The 17,691-nt window shown below is 67.2% G+C and overlaps 5 protein-coding genes across 5 annotated transcripts; 1 reads left to right on the top strand and 4 right to left on the bottom strand.

Moving 5' to 3' along the window:
• Nucleotides 1-343: 343 nt before the first annotated feature.
• EMIHUDRAFT_467854 (putative aspartate transaminase) lies at nucleotides 344-2,475 on the bottom strand (the record flags this gene model as incomplete). Its single annotated transcript, XM_005785413.1, has 2 exons — nucleotides 344-1,551; nucleotides 1,639-2,475. 2 exons carry the CDS (start codon nucleotides 2,473-2,475, stop codon nucleotides 1,138-1,140), a joined length of 1,251 nt encoding a protein of 416 aa, XP_005785470.1. The 3' UTR covers nucleotides 344-1,137.
• A 2,153-nt stretch (nucleotides 2,476-4,628) lies between these two features.
• Nucleotides 4,629-8,037, top strand: EMIHUDRAFT_455883 (hypothetical protein; the record flags this gene model as incomplete). Its single annotated transcript, XM_005785412.1, has 3 exons — nucleotides 4,629-6,541; nucleotides 6,695-7,156; nucleotides 7,222-8,037. Coding segments are annotated over 3 exons (2,912 nt in total), but the record flags the coding sequence as incomplete, so codon positions are not given.
• On the bottom strand, nucleotides 8,016-11,859 carry EMIHUDRAFT_441670 (hypothetical protein). Its single transcript, XM_005785411.1, has 9 exons — nucleotides 11,308-11,859; nucleotides 10,797-11,083; nucleotides 10,321-10,646; nucleotides 10,016-10,072; nucleotides 9,821-9,917; nucleotides 9,574-9,634; nucleotides 8,786-9,453; nucleotides 8,091-8,708; nucleotides 8,016-8,065 (listed from the first exon to the last, which is right to left on the bottom strand). Exons 1-8 carry the CDS (start codon nucleotides 11,778-11,780, stop codon nucleotides 8,158-8,160), a joined length of 2,520 nt encoding a protein of 839 aa, XP_005785468.1. The 5' UTR covers nucleotides 11,781-11,859; the 3' UTR covers nucleotides 8,016-8,065; nucleotides 8,091-8,157.
• A 562-nt stretch (nucleotides 11,860-12,421) lies between these two features.
• EMIHUDRAFT_230012 (hypothetical protein) lies at nucleotides 12,422-13,489 on the bottom strand (the record flags this gene model as incomplete). Its single annotated transcript, XM_005785410.1, has 3 exons — nucleotides 12,422-12,431; nucleotides 12,519-12,678; nucleotides 12,880-13,489. The coding sequence occupies 3 exons, from the start codon at nucleotides 13,487-13,489 to the stop codon at nucleotides 12,422-12,424; spliced, it is 780 nt and encodes a 259-aa protein (XP_005785467.1).
• A 3,160-nt stretch (nucleotides 13,490-16,649) lies between these two features.
• EMIHUDRAFT_364104 (hypothetical protein) lies at nucleotides 16,650-17,284 on the bottom strand (the record flags this gene model as incomplete). The annotated part of the gene is made up of 1 exon (XM_005785409.1): nucleotides 16,650-17,284. A coding segment is annotated over one exon (156 nt), but the record flags the coding sequence as incomplete, so codon positions are not given.
• Between the last annotated feature and the right edge of the window lie 407 nt (nucleotides 17,285-17,691).

Below are 17,691 nucleotides of genomic sequence, written 5' to 3'. Positions count from 1 at the left end.
GAATCGAGGGCGCGGGCAAGACGACGCTCGCTTCGGCGCTGCAGCAAGAGCTCCGCGAGGAGTACATCATGGTCTCCATGGATGTGGAGGCTCCCGCCACCGACTCGGCTGAGGACGCTGCCGAGGCTCTGCTGGTCGCCCGCTTCAAGCAGCACATGCGCGCCCTGCGCACCGCGGCGCACCGCTCGGGCGTGATCCTCGACGGATGCCTCGCCGGAGAGCTCGTTCGCGTCGAGGCGGCGCTGCGCGCCGGACGCCTTACCGAGCCGCGCGCAACGCAAATCTATTCCCTTGGCCGGCGGCTGCTGCAGCGGCTGCCCGCGCCCCACGCGCTCGTCCTTCTGGATGTGCCCGCCGAGATGCGCCTAGCTCGCACGCCGGCACCGCGCCGCCCTCTCGAGGAACTGCGCGGCGTCGAGGTCGGGCTGCGGCAGTTGGCCGGCGATCAACGTGCCGCCGGCTGCCGCGTGCTCACGCGCGACTGGCGTGCCTTTGGAAGCGTGCGGGCCATTCGCGACTTTGTCTTCTGCTTGCCGCCGGTCGTCAAGAGCTACTCCGAGGTCGCACCCCCATCCATCGCGGCCTCCGACAAGATTCTCGCCGACTTGACCAACCGGGTGTCCAAGCCGCCGCCTCTGGCGCTGCAGCCCTCGCCCGTTTCGCCCGTCTCCATCCTCGCGCCCGAGCTCGCCTAATCGCCTCGCCTCTCGCCGCGAGGCGGGCAGGCAGCAGCAGCAGCGAGAGTGGAGTTTTGACCACTACTAGACACGATCGGCGATTCCCGCTTGTTGCAGAATGCGTGCTGCGGGCAACCTTCGAGGATCGAGCACAGTGTGAGAGTGTGCGAGGTATACGACGCAGGAGCTCGCAGTGCGAGTGAGGCATCGCCTCTAGTCGGCGAGCCGTGGAGAGCGCGCTAGAGAGCGCGCACATCTGTACGTACCTCGCGTTCGGGGTCGGCATCCTTCTAACACCCTCTGTGTATACTTGTGTGTGTACAGAAAGCCTCTTCCACGGACCACGCGCAAAACTGCACCTGGATGTGGATCCCCCCGGTAGGAGGCAGGTCTGAACGGTGCCTGGCCGCCAGAAGCTCCTAGCCGATCGAGGAGAGAACGACGGCCTCGGCAGCTCAGCTCAGCCCGCGACGGCGACGATCGCCGCGGCGATGACACCGGCGTTCTGCTCGTTGACGCCCGCCATCGAAATGCGCCCGTCGCGGGTGAGGTAGACCGCATGCTCCTCCATCAGCGCGTCACACTGTGCGGCGGTGAGGCCGGTGTACGCGAACATGCCAATCTGGTCCGTCACGTGGCTCCAGTCCCGCTGCGACCCCGCCGCGCTGAGCTCCGCGACGAGCAGCGCGCGCATGTCGCTGATGCGCCGCGCCATCGACGCGCACTCGTCGTCGTACTGGGCGCGCAACGCCGCGTCGGAGAGCACCTCGTTGACGAGCAGCGCGCCGTGGATGGGCGGCGAGGAGTACATCGGACGGATCAGCAGTTTGAGCTGCGACTCGACGCGCGACGCCTCGGCCGCGTCGGCGCACACCTACGACGAGACGGCGGGCCCGCATCCCGACACGGGACGCGCCCGGCTCCTCCTGCCCTGCGTCTCTGTGGTGGCGGCGGCGCGCACCAGCGAGAGGGAGCCAACTCGCTCGCCGTAGAGCCCAAAGTTCTTCGCGAAGGACTGCGCGAGGGCGAGCGAGTGGCCCGCCTCGGCGAGGAGGGAGAGCGCCGCCGCGTCCCGCCGCGCGTCCCCGGACGCGAAGCCCTGGTACGCCATGTCGACGAGGATGTGCTGGCCGGCCGCAAGCAGCGCGTCGGAGATGCGCTTCCAGTCGGCGGCGGTGGGGTCAACGCCGGTCGGGTTGTGCGCGCACGCGTGGAGCACAAAGACCGAGCCGGCCGGCGCCTGCCCGATGTCCTCCAGCATACCCTCCACGTCGAACCGGCCGTCGGCGCCGAGGTAGCGGTACTTGCGCACCTCGAGGCCCGCAGTCTCAAAGATGGGGATGTGGTTGGGCCAGGTGGGCTCCGACACGTAGGCGGCGGTGCCCGGCGGGAGAAAGCGCGCGTAAAAGTCCGCCGCCAGGCGGCACGCGCCGGTGCCCGACAGCGTCTGGACCGCCGCAACGCGGCCCTCGCTCAGCGCCGTGCAGCCGGGCCCGTACGCAAACTCGAGCGCGCGGTCCAGGAAGGCGGGCACGCCGACGATGCTCGCGTACTCCTTGTTCTGCCCGCGCGCGATCAGCCGCTGCTCGGCCTCGCGGACCGTCGGCAACACCCACGGAGACCCGCCGCCGTCGCGGTATGCGCCGACGACGAGGTTGACCTTGTCCGCCCGCTCGTCGCGCTGGAAGGCCTGTGCGATGCCGAGGATCTTGTCCGCTGCACCCTGCGGCACCTTCGAGAGGTACGAGCTCAGAACCACGCCCGCGGCGGCGTGGAGCAGCAGCAGCCCCCCAACCATTTCGAAGTGGTGAATTCTCGGTCCGGGTTCGTTCCACGGGTCGTTCCACGTCGCGTTAAAAGAAAGAAAGAAAGAACACACACAACGCCCACGTCGCGTTGTCTGAAGCTTTGTGCCGCTGAGATTTCTTTTTCTTAGCGACCAGACAGATCTGGATGACGGGCTTCATCAGGCAGGCGTACACCTTCCTGCCAATGTCCATGCTCCATGCACCAATGTCGAGCACGAGCCTCGGGAGCTCTGGTGGACGGCCCTGACTATCCCTGACACACAGAGAGCTCACTCTGACGGCACACAACACCCTATGACTGCGTCATGACCAGCCTGCCATGCCGCATGCGTCGCCGGTGCCGCATTCGTCGCTGTGCTTCTTTAGCAGGCGGTGGACTGTCCTCTGGGGGGAGGCGAGGGCCCTAGGGGGTACCCATGCGGGGGGGGAGATGGGGTCCCCCAGCCCGCCGCAGGCGCCGATTTTTTTGGCATTTTTTCTTTTTCGCGCAATTTTTTACTTGTTTTCATGGGAATTCGGCGTACTTGCGGCCATGCTATCACGCCTTGCGACATCCTTTCGGCGCTGCTGACCGTGCCATGCTGCTCAACTGACCGCCTGCATAGCTCGCGGCCTTAGTCTTCGGCATTCAGTGACGACCTGATCGTACGGCCAGTAGGAAGGTGTCCTTCCAGCTGCGTGCACGCTTCTGACGCAATGCGCGTCACAAACTGCCTCGGATTGGCTGCTGGCACTCTCGAGGCTATGCCTACACAGCCTCGCGCGCATGGGCAGTCAAGAGGGACCATGCACCTTCTCAGGACAGCGCCGGTGCCTCTCTCTTGGACCGGCAAACGTGGTGGTCTCGTGTCACCGATGTGGGACCAGTGCGGCATCGCGCCATCGACAGCTCTTGAACTGCGCCTCACCACTGACCGGGAAGGCCGCCAAGTGGGTCAGCACCGGTCGCACATTGTGGCAGCAGTCAGCAGCCCATGTCTGATAGCTAGAGCAGCAGCGTCAGGGTCGCAGGGTCGGATCGTGTCAAGCCTCTCGCCCGGCCGGCCGCGTGCAGACGTCGGCTTGTCTGCTGTCTGGAGTGATCTGTCGGCGGTCAGTACGACCGATCAGGTCGGAGTTTTCTGATGGTTGGAGGGTCTATCTGTATGTACTCTTCGAGATCTCTCCAAATCTGCCCTCTAACCAACCGTAACCATTCGGGAAGTCGGTGCTAATAGAGACTAATAGAGCCGGCCCCGTTTCCGCACTGCTGCGCGGCGCACGGTGCCTCCGGGGGCCCCCGCCTCCCCCCAGAGGGACTGTCGGCTGCGAGGACGGTCGCATTTGCGCGAGGCGAGCAGGAGGCGAGGCGAGCATTGCTGCGCGTTGCATGCGCCATGACTCGCGCGCGCCAGCGGGCGTGCGGGAGCTCCTGGCTGAGCGTTGAGTGCAGGCGAGTTGCGCTGGCCACTATCGCTACGCCGAGCCGAGCTGACGCGCCGAGGCGCCGGCCAGTCGCAGCCGTGAGGCATGCCACAGCAGCAGAGGCACCTGCCACCCATTAAGCGGGCAGACAGAAGGCCAGGGCAGCACTGGCAAGTGCAACGCGCCTCATGTCGGAGAGCGACCGTGCCTCGTTCGCGCTTATGATGTTTTCGTAGAGTTTGTTGTGGATATTTCACGTTGTAGAGCGCCTCTACATCGCTCTACATCTGCATTGCCAGTGCATTGCTCTGTCCCGCGCCGGATGTAGTTCACGATGTAGAGCTCTACAGCTCTACAGCGCTCCAGAGCGCTCTACATCTCTACAGCTCTACAGCGCTCTACACTCTACATCCTCTACCCCTCCCTCAGCCCCCCCTCACCCTCGCCCTCACCCTCGCCCTCACCCTCGCCCTAGCCCTCGCCCTCGCTCGCCCTCGCCCTCACTCACTCACTCACCCTCACCCTCCCTCACCCTCGCTCGCCCTCACCCCTCGCCCTCGTCCTTGGACCTCGCCTTGGTCCTGGCCCTCCCTATGTATGTCTGTATGTATGTAGGTGAAGAACAGTCAGTCAATACACACATCGCGGCGCAACAGCCCAAGTTCCCTCCAACCACAGCCGAACAAAGGGAAAAAAATCGCCCACGGCCCCGCCGTGGCGCGGAACGGCACCTCCGACCCAATGACTCCCGCTCCTCTTCCCGTTGTGCTTGTCGTCGGCTCTGGGGCAAGGGAGCACTCCATCGCGGCTGCGCTCACCCGCCACTGCGCGGGTCGCACGCCCAAGCTCCTCTGCTTCGGCTCCGCCCGCAACCCCGGCATCCAGGCGCTCTGCGCGGCGTACGAGGTGGGCAAGATGGACGACTGCGCCCGAGTGGCCGACTTCGCGGCGAAGCACGGCGCGACGCTCGCCGTGATCGGTCCCGAGGCGCCGCTCGACGCCGGCGTCGCCGACGCGCTGCGCGCCGTCGGCGTCGCGGTGGTCGGCCCCTCCAAGGCGCTCTCGGCGATCGAGGGCTCCAAGGCCTTTGCGCTCAAGCTGCTGCACAAGCACGGCATGGCGGGGCTGCCCGACTTTCGCGAGTTCACCGCGATGGAGGGCGCGCGCGAGTACCTCGAGGAGCTGGGCGAGGGCAACTACGTGATCAAGGCCGACGGCCTCTGCGGTGGCAAGGGCGTCAAGGTGGCCGGCGCGCACCTCGCGTCCATCGACGAGGCGGTCGAGTACTGCCGCGAGTGCCTGCCGCACTTTGTGATCTGCGAGAAGCTGGTCGGGCAGGAGTTCTCGCTGCTCTCGCTCTCGGACGGCGCCCACCTCGTGCACATGCCGCCGCTGCAGGACCACAAGCGCGCATACGAGGGCGACAAGGGGCCCAACACGGGCGGCATGGGCTCCTACTCTTGCGCCGACCACCTGCTCCCCTTCCTCTCCGATGCGGCGCTCGAGGCGGCCAAGAAGATGCAGGCCGAGACGATCGTCGCCCTCAAGGCCGAGACGGGCGAGCCCTACCGCGGCGTCCTCTACGGCGGGTACATGCTTACCGCGCGCGGCACGTACCTCATCGAGTACAACGCGCGCTTCGGCGACCCGGAGTGCCTCAACGTGCTCTCGCTGCTCGACCCGGCGGCCGACTTCCTCGGCGCGTGCGAGGCGGCCGCCGCGGGCAAGGGGCTCGCGCAGGTGTCGCTGCCGTTCCGCAGGCTCGCATCGTGCTGCAAGTACGCCGTGCCCGAGGGCTACCCCAACCGGTCCGAAAAGGGCTTCGTCGTCGACCTGTCGGGGCTGCAGCGGCCGCACCTCGCCTACCTGGGCGCCGTCGACGCGGACCCGAAGAGCGGCTCGCTCATCGCCACCGGCTCGCGCACCGTCGGCGTCGTCGGCGTCGCCGAGACGCTGGAGGAGGCGGAGGCGCTCGCCGAGGCCGAGGTGACGGCGATCAAGGGCAAGCTCTTCCACCGGCGGGACGTGGGGACGGCGGCACTGGTCAACTCGCGCGTCGCGCAGATGCTCTCCATCCAGGCGCGCGGCGCGCGCGAGCAGCCGATCTCCATCGCCGTCCTCGGCTCCACCCGCGGCTCCTCCCTCCAGCCCGTGCTGCGCGCCCTCGCCTCGGGAGCGCTGCAGGGCGCGCGCATCGCGCTCGTCGTCTCGAACAAGGAGGACGCGCCGATCCTCGAGCGGGCGCGGCAGCACGGGATCCGCGCGCTGCACGTGCCCGTGCAGGGCCGGTCCCGCGAGGCGTACGACGCGGCGGTGACCTCCGCACTCGAGGCTGCCGGCGTGCAGGCGGTGCTGCTGGTCGGATACATGCGCATCCTCTCGGCGCAGTTTTGCGAGCGGTGGGCCAAGCGGTGCGTCAACATCCACCCGTCGCTCCTGCCTGCCTTTGCCGGCGGCATGGACTTGCAGGTGCACGAGGCGGTCCTCGCCGCGGGCGCCAAGGAGACGGGCTGCACCGTCCACTACGTCGAGGCGGAGGTTGACGCCGGCGCCCCGGTCGTGCAGCGCAAGTGCGCCGTCCAGCCGGACGACACGCCCCTCTCGCTCAAGGCGCGCGTGCAGGCGCTCGAGGGACCCGCGCTCTGCGACGCCGTCTCCAAGCTCGTCGCCGACGTCCGCGCCGGCCGCGACGCCGCCGTCGCCGCGTCCACCTCCTCCTCGGACGGCACCGCCGCCGCCGCCCTCACCTACGCCTCGGCGGGAGTGTCGATCGACGCGGGCAACGCGCTCGTGGACGACATCAAGCCGCTCGCAAAGGCGACCAACCGCGCCGGCGTGATGGGGTCGATCGGCGGGTTCGGTGGGCTCTTCGACACGCGCGCGGCGGGGTACAAGGACCCGGTCCTCGTTTCGGGCACCGACGGAGTCGGGACTAAGCTGATCATCGCTCAGGCCACCGGCAAGCACGGGTCCATCGGCATCGACCTGGTGGCGATGGTGGTCAACGACCTGATCGTGCAGGGCGCGGAGCCTCTCTTCTTCCTCGACTACTTCGCCTCGGGCGCCCTCGACGTCAAGTGCGCCGGCGAGGTCGTGGGCGGCATCGCGCGCGGCTGTGCAGCGTGCGGCTGTGCGCTCGTCGGCGGCGAAACGGCCGAGATGCCGGGCATGTACGCGCCCGGTCACTACGACCTGGCCGGGTTCGCCGTCGGCGCCGTGGAGCGCGCTGACATCTTGCCCCGCCTCGAAGAGATCGCTCCCGGAGACGTGCGCGCGCTGGTGGCTCGTGCTCTCCCCCTCCCGCGGCCGCCTGAGCCACGGTCGCCCCGCAGGTGCTCATCGGCCTCGGCTCGTCGGGCGTGCACTCGAACGGCTTCTCGCTCGTGCGGCGCGTCGTCGAGCGGTCCGGCCTCTCGTGGGACGCGCCGGCGCCCTTCGCTGCGGGAGCGACGCTCGCCGACGCGCTCCTTACGCCGACCAAGCTCTACGTCAAGAGTTGCCTCGCCGCCACGAGGACGCGCAAGGTCAAGGCGCTCGCGCACATCACCGGCGGTGGCCTGCCCGAGAACCTGCCGCGCGTCCTCCCCGCGGGTGTCCGCGCCTCGGTCGACGCGACGGCGTGGACCCCGCCCGCCGTGTTTGGCTGGATGGCGGGCGTCTCGCGCGCCCCCGTCGAGGAGCTTCTGCGCACCTTCAACTGCGGCGTCGGCATGGTGCTCGTCGTCTCGCCGGCCGACGCGACGGCGCTGGTCGACATCCTCCGCGCCGAGGGCGAGACGGCGGCCGTGATTGGCAAGCTTGAGGCGCACACTGAGGGCGCCGGCCCGCAAGTGTCCGTCACGGGCACCGAGGCATGGGGCTGGGCCTAGAAGGGGCATCGCCCCACCCCCAAACGCGGCGGGGCCGAGCTCTCCCTCCGATCTGGCCTCACCGTGCATCCCAGCATTGCCCCTCCGGTCCCCGCGGGCCGCTAGCTACCCACGCGCGTCCGAGAAGGGTCCGGCGCGGCGGCGGGAAGCGGTCACATCTCCGCGGTTTCGCAGTCCCCCGGAGGAGCGCAAAAAGGGGGACACTTCACCTTCAACCTATGCGCAAACCCCACTCCTCGGATATTTTTCTGACTTCCTTAAAATGACGAACGCCGATTCATTGGTTTCCGTACGCACACAAGGCCACGGACAACGAACCACACAGTCACACCTTTTTTCTGCTTTGCTTGCAGTGTATACGCACGCCAGCGTTCGCCAGCCAAGCGCAAGCGCGCGGCTTCAGCGCTCAAACTGCCGCTTGACGGTGACGCCCTCTCCACGCGTGACGAGGTAGAAGTCGTCTTCGTACCACACCCCCGGGCCCGGGGATATGGTCACCAAATCGCCCGTCTCGTCGGTCCAGTCGTCGCCGTCGTTGGTCGACCGCCACACCGCCGTGCCGTACTCGCCCCGGCCGATTGCGCCGAGGTCGGCTCCGTGCAAAACGAGCGTGCGGCCAGACCACGACAGGCTGCCGTCGAGCGTCGCGCCGTGCTTGAAGAGATGCGCGCAACCGCCGAGCTCGTGCCACGACTGGCCACCGTCGGTAGTGCGGAGAGGGACCGCGCCGACACGAGTCAAAAACATGACTCTGGTGTTGACGACGAGCAGCTGGTGGAGGCGACCCGTCAGCCCCGCCGCTTGGCTGCACGGCGACCAGCTTCGGCCTTGGTCGCTGCTGACGGAGAGGCAGTCCGCGTTGAAGGCGTATAGCCCGTTGCCCGTCGGGTCCACCTCGAGGCCGGTCGGCTGCAGCGACGGCTGCAGCGGCGCCCAACTCCACGAGCCGCCTATGGGCGCGCCGCGGAAGCGTCTGGAGAGGCGACCCTTACCGTGCCCGACTCTTTGCGGGGGGGGAGGCGTGTGCCAAAATCGCTGCTCGTCATCAGGTGCACCACCGAGCCAGCGCGGGGCGGCGGAAGCAGTCCTGGGCTGTACAGCTGCGGCCCGCCCGCCGCCTCCTCGTCCTCGCCCGCCTCTTCCTGCTCGTCGTCCAACTCTGGAGAGTAGTCGCGGTCGGGAGAAGACGCGCCGCCGCCGCCGCCGCCGGCGCCGCCCGCCGAGGAGCGACTGCGGCCGCGCAAGACCTGGCCGGCGGGAGCGCTGAACAGGGCAAAGCACGCGCCCGCAGGCTCGGTCCGCGAGCCGGGCTGCCGCACATACACAAAGGCGCCCATGGGGGCGGGCAAGTTGCCGCGCGCCCAGTTGCGCCCCCCATCGGACGAGTTGTAAAAGTGGTTCCTGTGGAACATGATCGCCTTGCGAGAGCGGCCCATGCCCTGGCCGCCGCCGCCCTCCCCGCAAGAGCCCGGCGACGCCTCGCCCTTTGTCCAGCCAGCCCACGTGGCGCCGTCGTCCCACGAGGCGCCGACGTTCCAGTCCCAGAGGTTGACCACGAGGCTCCGCGAGCCCTGCTCGTTTGGCGAGAGGATGGCGGAGAGGGCCATGGTGTTGCGCATGTCGCCGACCGCCGAGGTGAGGTTGTCGGAGGAGCGGTTGAGGATGTGGAGTCCCTGGTCCGAGGGGAAGGCGATCCTACAGCAGGCCGACTTCCGGCTCACACATCCGTCCCCGCGGCGCGCTCCGAGGCCGGAGGCTCAGCGGTGGCGGGGCGGGCGGCGGGGGGGGGGGGGGGGTTGGGAGGAGACAACGCGCCCGTCGCCGCGAAAGTCGGGCACGCGCTGGTAGTCGTGCGGCACGCGGTCGATCCGCCGGCCTGCGGACCAGAGCGCGAGGCGCGATGGCGGCGTGGTCCAAGGGTGCCCACCGTCGCGTGAGTGCATCTCTCCTCTCCTCTCCTCTCCTCTCCTCTCCTCTCCTCTCCTCTCCTCTCCTCTCCTCTCCTCCCCTCTCCTCTCCTCTTCTCTCCTCTCCTCTTCTCTCGCCCCCCCGCGTTGCCCACCGTCGCGCGAGTGCATCACGACGTGCAGCGCCTCCCACCCGACACCGCCATCCCGCGAGACAAAGGCGCCGTCTTGGGTTGCTGTGTAGTACCAGCCCTGAGTGGCGGCGGAGGAGGGAGTGGAGTCGCTCGAGTGCGGGTGTGGCGGCGGGGGTCTGCGAGGTGAAGGCGGCCGAGAGGGCGGCCTGTGCGCGCCTGCGAGTCGATGAGGACAAAGAAGGCGCCCACGTCGTGGCTTGCGACCCGGCTCACCTAATCTCGGGCAATCTCTGCCCCTCTCGGCTTATCCCGGCCCCTGATGTGTCTATCCCGGCCCCTCTCGGCCCCTCTCGGCCCCTCTCGGCCCCTCTCGGCCCCTCTCGGCCCCTCTCGGCCCCTCTCGGCCCCTCTCGGGCCCTCTCGGCCCCTCTCGGCCCCTCTCGGCCCCTCTCGGCCCCTCTCGGGCCCTTTCGAGATGAACTCGCACTCGGGCCATCTCGGGTCCTCTCGGGTCCTCTCACCGTCCGTCCCCCGTCCCTCGACTCGTAGGTGCGGAACTCGCCGCCGCGCGAAAAGAGGAAGTGGTCGCGGTCGCGCGGGTCGACGGCCGCGTTCGAGCAGTCGATCTCCTCGCCTGCGACGAGTCCCGGGGCGCGCCCAGACGCGACGCCCTTCTGCGGGTGGAGGTCGAAGGGTCCGAAGGCGGAGAGGGCGTAGCAGTGGCCGGCGTAGCCGCCGAGTGTCGGGTCCTTTGACTGGTACGTGTAGCCGCGTGGCGGGGGCGACGTCTTGTTCACAGCCGCCTGACACCCGCCGAGCGTGTCGAAGACGCCGATCGGTCGCACGCCTGAGGGGTGAGCTCAGAGCATCGCGTGGATACACGGGCAGTTCGCGCACCGCTGAACACAGCTGAACACAGCTGAACACAGCCGAACATGTGTCCACTCTGAAGGTCGGAATGCGTGGATCAGTACTCGCCCCATCTAGAGCTGCACGCCCTCGCCGCAGGCAGTGGGGCTGCTGCACCGCCCGAAGATGAGGCTCTGGCCGGGGTAGGTCGCCCACCCGGTGTAGTTACGGTCGGGGAGCTTGAGCGGCCCGCTCCACGTCGCGCGCGTCGGAGCGTCGAGGGAGGCGTAGTAGAGCTTCCCGCCTCCCCAGCCTCCGATGCAGGTGAGCACTTCGGTGCGCCCGCCGGTCGTCACCACGCTCAGGTGGCCGTTGTTTGCGATCCCGCCCGGGCTCTCGATGCGCTGCCACGCGGAAAAGGCCTTGGCCGCGCGCCTATTGCAAGAGGATCAAGAGGTGTCGAGGTGGTGTCGAGCGGTGTCGAGCGGTGTGGATGTGAGCCCAGCAGCTCTGCATGCCTCTGGCACCGATTGGTGGGGCTCCTGGTTCACTCCCGTTTGCCCCCAGCGTGGAGTGCGCCAGTCTGTCGCCCCAGTGCGCGTGCGTGCCCCCGCCACACGTCTCGCTAGTGGCGCAACAAGTTTCTCACTAGAGAGTGCCGGCGCGTGAGGATGCCGTGCTCCGAGTTTGCGAGCAGGTACGGCTCGCCGCCGATGAGGCCCGCGCGAAAGCTCGTGACGAAGCCCCACGCCGCGGTCTCCTTGCACAGCGTCCAGGAGGCCGCCCCGTCGGTGGACTCGTAGACGCCGCTGTGCGTGCCGGCAAACACGTGATTTCCCGTGGGGGCATCGGGGTGGAGCCAGACGCCGAGGATGCGCGTGTCCCACAGCCCTTTGCTGTTGCGCGTCCAGTGCTTGCCTCCGTCGACGCTCTTGATGATGCCGCTCGACACACCGTTGTTCTGTCCGCCCGCGTAGATGAGGTCTGGGTTTTTAGCCGGCGATGCCGCGCACGCGAGCGTGCCCGCCTCGCCCTTGCCGTTTTGGTCATCAAAGATGTTCCAAGGACCGATGCGTGCCCAATCGGCTCCGGCGGCGAAGGCGCCGACCGGGAGGAGGACAATCTTAAGCATTGCCGGAAGAGACCCAGGGAGGAGCAGCGTGAGCAAGACCGAGCGCTGACTTCTGACTGCGTCCCTTCCCTTGTGCTCCCGGGACCGGAGCAAGACCGAGGCCCCTCTCGGCGCACCAGAGAAACCAGAAGACCTTGGGCGATCACACTACTCGAGTAGGCACGGGACTGGCGCGCACTGGCACTAACACAGGTACACCCGAAGAACAAGTGAGTGTTAGAGTTGTTTGGTATTGTATTGCTAAAAATCTCTCTCCCGAAGAAGAACTCAAGCAGGCTTCCGAAAAAAGAACGAAATCCGGCTGCTCCCGTTCCCCTGTGTCCCTGATCGTCCTTCCAAGATCCTGCTCGTGCAGGTGGGGACCACCCTCCTGTCCTTCTCCCACCCACTCCTCGCGTGCCCGTTTTATTTATTTAATGACGCTCCCGGCAGGGGTTTTTCACTTGGGGCGAAACGAGGAAAAATGTGGATACTAGCATACTACCACCGATTTCCTAACTTCATTTTCTTCAGCACAGTCCGAACCCACCACACAGCCACAGAGAGAGAGAGTTTTCAAAAATCTCTCGCTTGATGGCGCGGGGGGGGGGGGGGGGGGGGCATAGAGGATCTGTTTTCCGTCGCCACCGGAGCCGGGTGTGCTACAACGACCTATCATCAGGGGCGGCGGGCGTTGGCTCTCTCGAGATGCCGAAGTCTCGGCCATAAACCCCTGCACAGAGGTAGATTGATCTGTACTTAGCGAAGAAGGTGTTGCTTGCGAGCCAGAACTTGCCGTAACCCTTCCCATCCAGCCCGTTCAGCGTCGTACCCAGCGGGTCAAAAAGTTGAACCCAGCCACCGTCCTCTGCGCCGCAAACGCGCAGCACCGTGAAGGCATGCGGACCCTCGTCGCTCGCTGCGCACATGGCAAAGTTGGTGCCATTCCACAAACACATTCTGCGTGGGGCGGGGTTGTGGCTTGTGGGGTGGGGTGGGGATGTCGGGGTGGGGAGTGGGTGGGCGCCGGAGTGGGAGTGGTGGTGTGACTGCTCCTGTGGTGCGGGCGACGGCTTCCTGCGGAGCAGCTCCGAGCGGTCAATCGTAGTGCCCCTCTGACCTCCACCGCCAACCTCGGGCCATTCCATTGGCCACAGCCCACGAAAGCCGGTCGAGTGCGCCGAGTTTCCAGGCGCCTCCCAGCTCCCGCTCTGATTTGGATTGAGCCAACCACCGATCTGATAGCGTTTGGTCGCAGGGTCAAGCTTAATCGTGTACTGGGGCTTGTAGCCCGTCAGTATGGCCCAAGCTCGAGGCGGTTGACCGCCATTGAGCATTGCGTACCCACCGCAGTGGATCGCGACCGCCTGCTCGAGCAGCGCGACCCACCGGGGTGCAGCGCAGACGATGGGTGTGAGGCTGTCCGACGGTGCTGACGCCCCAACGTTGCTGACGTCCCGGGGGCTCCAGTCGTGCAAATCGAAGAGGCGAACGGTGCAGCAGGAACCCTCGTCGCGGAACAGGTGCCGGATGGCACGGGGGTCGTGCGCTCCAAGCGCTGCAATGGCGCTCAGTAGCCAGCAGTCGCCGATATTGCCCTGACGGATCTCTTCCGGTCTAAGTTCACTCGGCAGTGGCGAGGAATCGCACTGAAGCGTGGCACGCGCATTCAATGCGGCGATGCTCTCGGCTGGCACTCGCTTGAGCCTTTTCTCTTCCGTGCAATGCATCGTATCAGCGTTGCTCAGCCCGAACCGCGGTTTTCAATTTTCAGATTGGGAGTTGCGATGACAAGTACTAGCCTGAATTAAAAAGTGTCGTAATACGCGTATTTTCGCCTGAGGACCCAGCTCAAACTCAAGGCTAGTATAGGAAGGAAGGAAGTAGCTAGATAGATAGATCCCGCCCCCCCCAAAAAAATCCCTGTCAGCAGTCCTCCTCCGGGAATGTACGTACGTACGTTTAGCTGACTGGGAGAATGTACGTAAGAGCCACATACATTGAAAATGCCACGTTCGGATCGCTCCTCATCGCAAATTGGGCTCAACAGTTTTCCGGAAAACAAAAAGGAAAACAGAGGGTCCCCAGCACTTTGCGTTTCCGGAAATTTCCAGGGAAAACAGAGGGTGTTTGGTGCTCCATTCTGGAAACTCGCGAGTTTCCCTGAGTCTGAGAGCTGGTCTGGGGCAAAATCTGAGGCAAAATTGAGGAAATCGACAAAATACCCAGGCGGTCGCAGGGGTAATTTCCAGGTATACACGCAACACGGGTTCTCCGCGAAATTCCCGGCATTTTGCCGATTTGGCCTAAAATTTGGCTGATTTTGGGCCCAAACCAGCCTCAGACTCGGCATTCTCGGCTCAGAGCCAAAAATTTGACGATTTCCACGCAGTTTTCCCGGGAAAAAAGGAAAGGAAAACAGACGGGGTGCGAGAGGCAAACCTGGTTGAGCCCAAATCCTAGCCCAAATCGCAAACCCTGTCAGCAGTTCACCCTCGGGTATGTTCGTAAGAGCTACATACACTGAAAAAGAAGCGGTTACTCGATCGTGTTTGACATAGCCCAACCCGCCGACATGCCTGCGCCGCCATGGTTTCGGTGCCGCAGCCCCTCTCACACAGCCGCTTCTTCTCCTCGACACACACGCGCTTTCAGCACACCCGACTGCGCCTCGTTTTCCACCTGCACGGTCCGTCGCCCTCGCCGTGACGCTCTGGTGGTACTACCCCGCACCCTCGTCCTCAGCCGCTCGAAGCAGACGCCACTGGCGCTTGCATCGGGGCTGTATACCTAGCCATACATACTTTCCTCGGTTGGTTTTACTCATTACATGCTCTGTGAGCGCAACCACGGCTGTGGATGGGCCACGTCCGCACGCGGCCGGGGCACCGCCCCGCCCCCCCCCCGGCGCCTTGCGCTTGCCCGCGCCGGCGGGCGCCTCCATCTTTGCCGCCTGCTCCGCGCTGAGGCGCAGGCCGCGCGTGTCGACGTAAAAGTCCTGCGGCGTCTCCAGCCAGCGGAACAATGTACGACGTCGTCGAACACAAGTGGAGAATGGCCGTAGCGCCTCTCCACGAGCGATTCAGAGGACGTACCAAGTGTCGATTCTGTATAGAATGGCGAGGCGCACACGCTGGTGTAGGCGGCGAGTCGTCGATCCGACTCGTTCCGCCGTAAAGTCGCCGTGAAGGATGTTGGCGAACAGTTGGCCCACATTTTGCCCTCTCGCGCGATCTTCTCGCGTCGGCAAGCGCGCGGGCCAGGATGGGCGAGCCGGTCCCGCCACGCTGGACGGGCCAGCGGCTGGCACGCGCCGGCCACCCCGGCGGCGCGGCGGCCTCATCGCGCTCGTCGTCTGCGAGGCCACCGCTCGGCGTCGCCGCGTCCGACGGCGATGGCGCTTGGCTGTGAGGTGGGATGGCGGCATGGTGCGCGTGGACGTGGGGGTGGTGCGGGATGCGCGTGCCAGCAAGCATAGTTTCACCTCAACCCTACCAGCAGGCGCGCCGACGTGCTGCCCGAGCGCGTTTGGAGGCAGCAGCTGCTCCTCGCGAGGCGCCTTCGGAGGGGTGTGGCACCCCTTTCCCAGCCGCGCGCGAGTTGAGCTCCGATTTACGCTCTTTTTCGCACACGCCCGACGCTAGTAGGTGAGGATCGACCATCCTCCGCTAGCAGGGCTTCGTCGGGCGCGTCTTCGTCGAGCGGTGGTGCATCTCCCATGCTCCCACCCGCGCCCTCCTCGCAGCCCGCCCGCGGCCCACACCGACGCCCTCACGGGCTCACCCTAGTCTTGGAGCACTTGGAGTGCAGTCATTAGCCTCACATCCAGGGCCGGGGAGCTAAGAAGCGCACCCAGCGGGCCGGATGATCGGGATCGGGTTGCGGGCAAGAGAGCCCTAGCCCCGGGGGTGCGCGTTCGCAGGGAAGAGGCCTTGAAATCTGGTTTTTTTCGTGTCCCCCGGGGCGCTGGGGCTTGTCGCCGGGCGAGCTAGCCCCTCAGCCGCGGAGCGGAGGTGCGAAATCGAGGCGGCGCGGCCCCTGCGCGCAGCCTGTCCGGCCGGCGCGCGCATGGTTCCGTAGCCCGTCTAGTGCCTCACTGCCGACTCCAGCGCCACGGTGTACGTGGCCGGTGTGGTACTGGGGCTGGGAAGCCTTGGGGCCGGCGGAGACCGCCGTCTAGCTCGCTGCCCAGTCGGCACCGGCGTGGATCTGGCGAGCAGCAGCTCAGAGCTCGAGCTCGGTGTTGCACTCAGAAGCCTCTGACAGGAGGACCCGCACATCGACCTGGCGCAGAATTCAGGAGTGGATCGGCGGCGGTGGCCAGGTCGATGCTGCGCGACCCCGAATCGCCGCGCCGGGTAACCCTGCTGATGACCGCCGCCGCGCATGGCCAAGCCCACCTTATGCAGGAGCTGCTACTGTGCGGCGCCGACCCCAACGTGGAGGACTCGCAGGGTCGCACTGCGCTCTTTCACGCCGCCAAGCATGGAATGTTGCCGTCCGTCCTGGAGCTGAAGGACCGGAAGGTGAGGGAGACGGTGAGGTTTGACCACCGGGACTGCGAGGGCTACACCGCCGCGATCGTCGCCGCCGCTAATGGGAAGAGGGTGGTCGCCCAGGCGCTGCTAAACGCCGGCGCGTCGGTTGACTTTCCGGAGGGCAGCCTCAGCGCCGGCGCGCGAGAGGGACTGAAGCAGCTGCGGAAGATGAAGGCGGGCCTGGACAGGCACAGGCAGCGTCAACAGGCCAAGAACCGGGCGGCCGCTTCCGGCCGGCACCACGTGCGTCTCCCACCCCCCTCAGCATTAGGACGCGCTCGAGCCCATTCTTCCGCGCCCCACCACGCTCCGCCCTCACGCGGCAACGCCTCGCCTCCGCCACCGATCGCAGGCGGCCGGGGCGGCGCGCGCCAGCGGAGAGGGCGAGGTCAAGGCCAGGCCCTCCGCCGGCGCGTCGGGACGAGGCAGCTCGGCCGGCGCCGCGAGCAGCAGCTCGGACGGCCGCCTCGGAAGGGCGGCCTGCCGACGCGGACGGCGACGGCGGCGGAGCATCGGGAGTAGAGGTCGGCGAGGAGGAGCTGCGACATCTCGTCGATTGCGTGGGCCGGCTCCCTCCCCTCGAGGCGCGCCGCCGCGCCGGCGGGTCCGCCGCTGCCGACGCGGGCGAGGCGGCGGCGCCGCCGCCGCCGCCGCCGCCGCCGCTCAGGCGGTTCTCGCGTCAGCCGCGAGCGACCGCTTCGGCGAGGGCGGCGCCCCCGCCCCGCGGGAGGTCCACCCGCCCCGGCGGCGGGACCAGCGCGAGCCCGACTCGTGCAGGCCGGCGTGCGACGAGGAGGGGGTGGGGAGGGGGGCGGCGGGCGCGCTCCGCTTTACGCCAGGCGAGCGCGTGCTCTGCCGCCGCGCCGCGCCCTCGGAGCACGGCGGCGCCGAGCCGCTCGCCACCGGGGAGGCTCCGGACGGGTGGGAGGCTGGCCGGGTGACGCAGGTCTGGCCGTCACGTCTGGCTCGCGGGGGGCGGCACGCGCCGTACCAGGTGCTGCTCCTCGACGGCAGGTACGTGTACCCGCCGGCAGACAGCGACAGCTGCATCCGCCGCACGCCGGACGAGGCGGACTCTCGGGGACCGGCCGGCGGCGCCGGGGCCGGCGGGCGCTGCGGCCGGCGCGACGCGGAGTGTCCGTGGCGAGGCGGCGGACGCCGTCCTCAAGGCTGATGAGGTGGAGGCTTTGCTGTCGCTGGGGGGCGAGGACCTCTTGCGCCGCGCTGCGGAGGAGTGTAGGGTGCCCCTCGGCGCGAGGGAGCGCCCGTGCCACCTCTTGCGCGGCTTTGTGGTCCGCCGCCGCGCGAGGGTGCTCCTCCCCGGCGAGCCGTTCTACTCCCCCGCGCGCATCAGCGAGGTGGTGCCACTTCCGGCACCGACGCCCGGCCGCGCC

Source organism: Emiliania huxleyi (genome assembly GCF_000372725.1).
Source record: "Emiliania huxleyi CCMP1516 chromosome Unknown EMIHUscaffold_160, whole genome shotgun sequence".
Classification (NCBI taxonomy): Eukaryota; Haptophyta; order Isochrysidales; family Noelaerhabdaceae; genus Emiliania; species Emiliania huxleyi.
Note: the sequence above shows the minus strand (reverse complement) of the source record. Positions and strands in the feature narration are given on the sequence as shown.

Bases quoted from the DNA above. Each gene is read 5' to 3' on its own strand.
- EMIHUDRAFT_441670 (XM_005785411.1), bottom strand. From the start codon at position 11,780: ATGCTTAAGATTGTCCTCCTCCCGGTCGGCGCCTTCGCCGCCGGAGCC. The intron at 10,647-10,796 runs GCGTGCAGCTCT...CTCACCCCTCAG, and splicing joins CCCCACTGCCTGCGGCGAGG to GCGTGCGACCGATCGGCGTC. The intron at 9,635-9,820 runs GTGGGCAACGCG...TCTGGTCCGCAG, and splicing joins CGTGATGCACTCGCGCGACG to GCCGGCGGATCGACCGCGTG.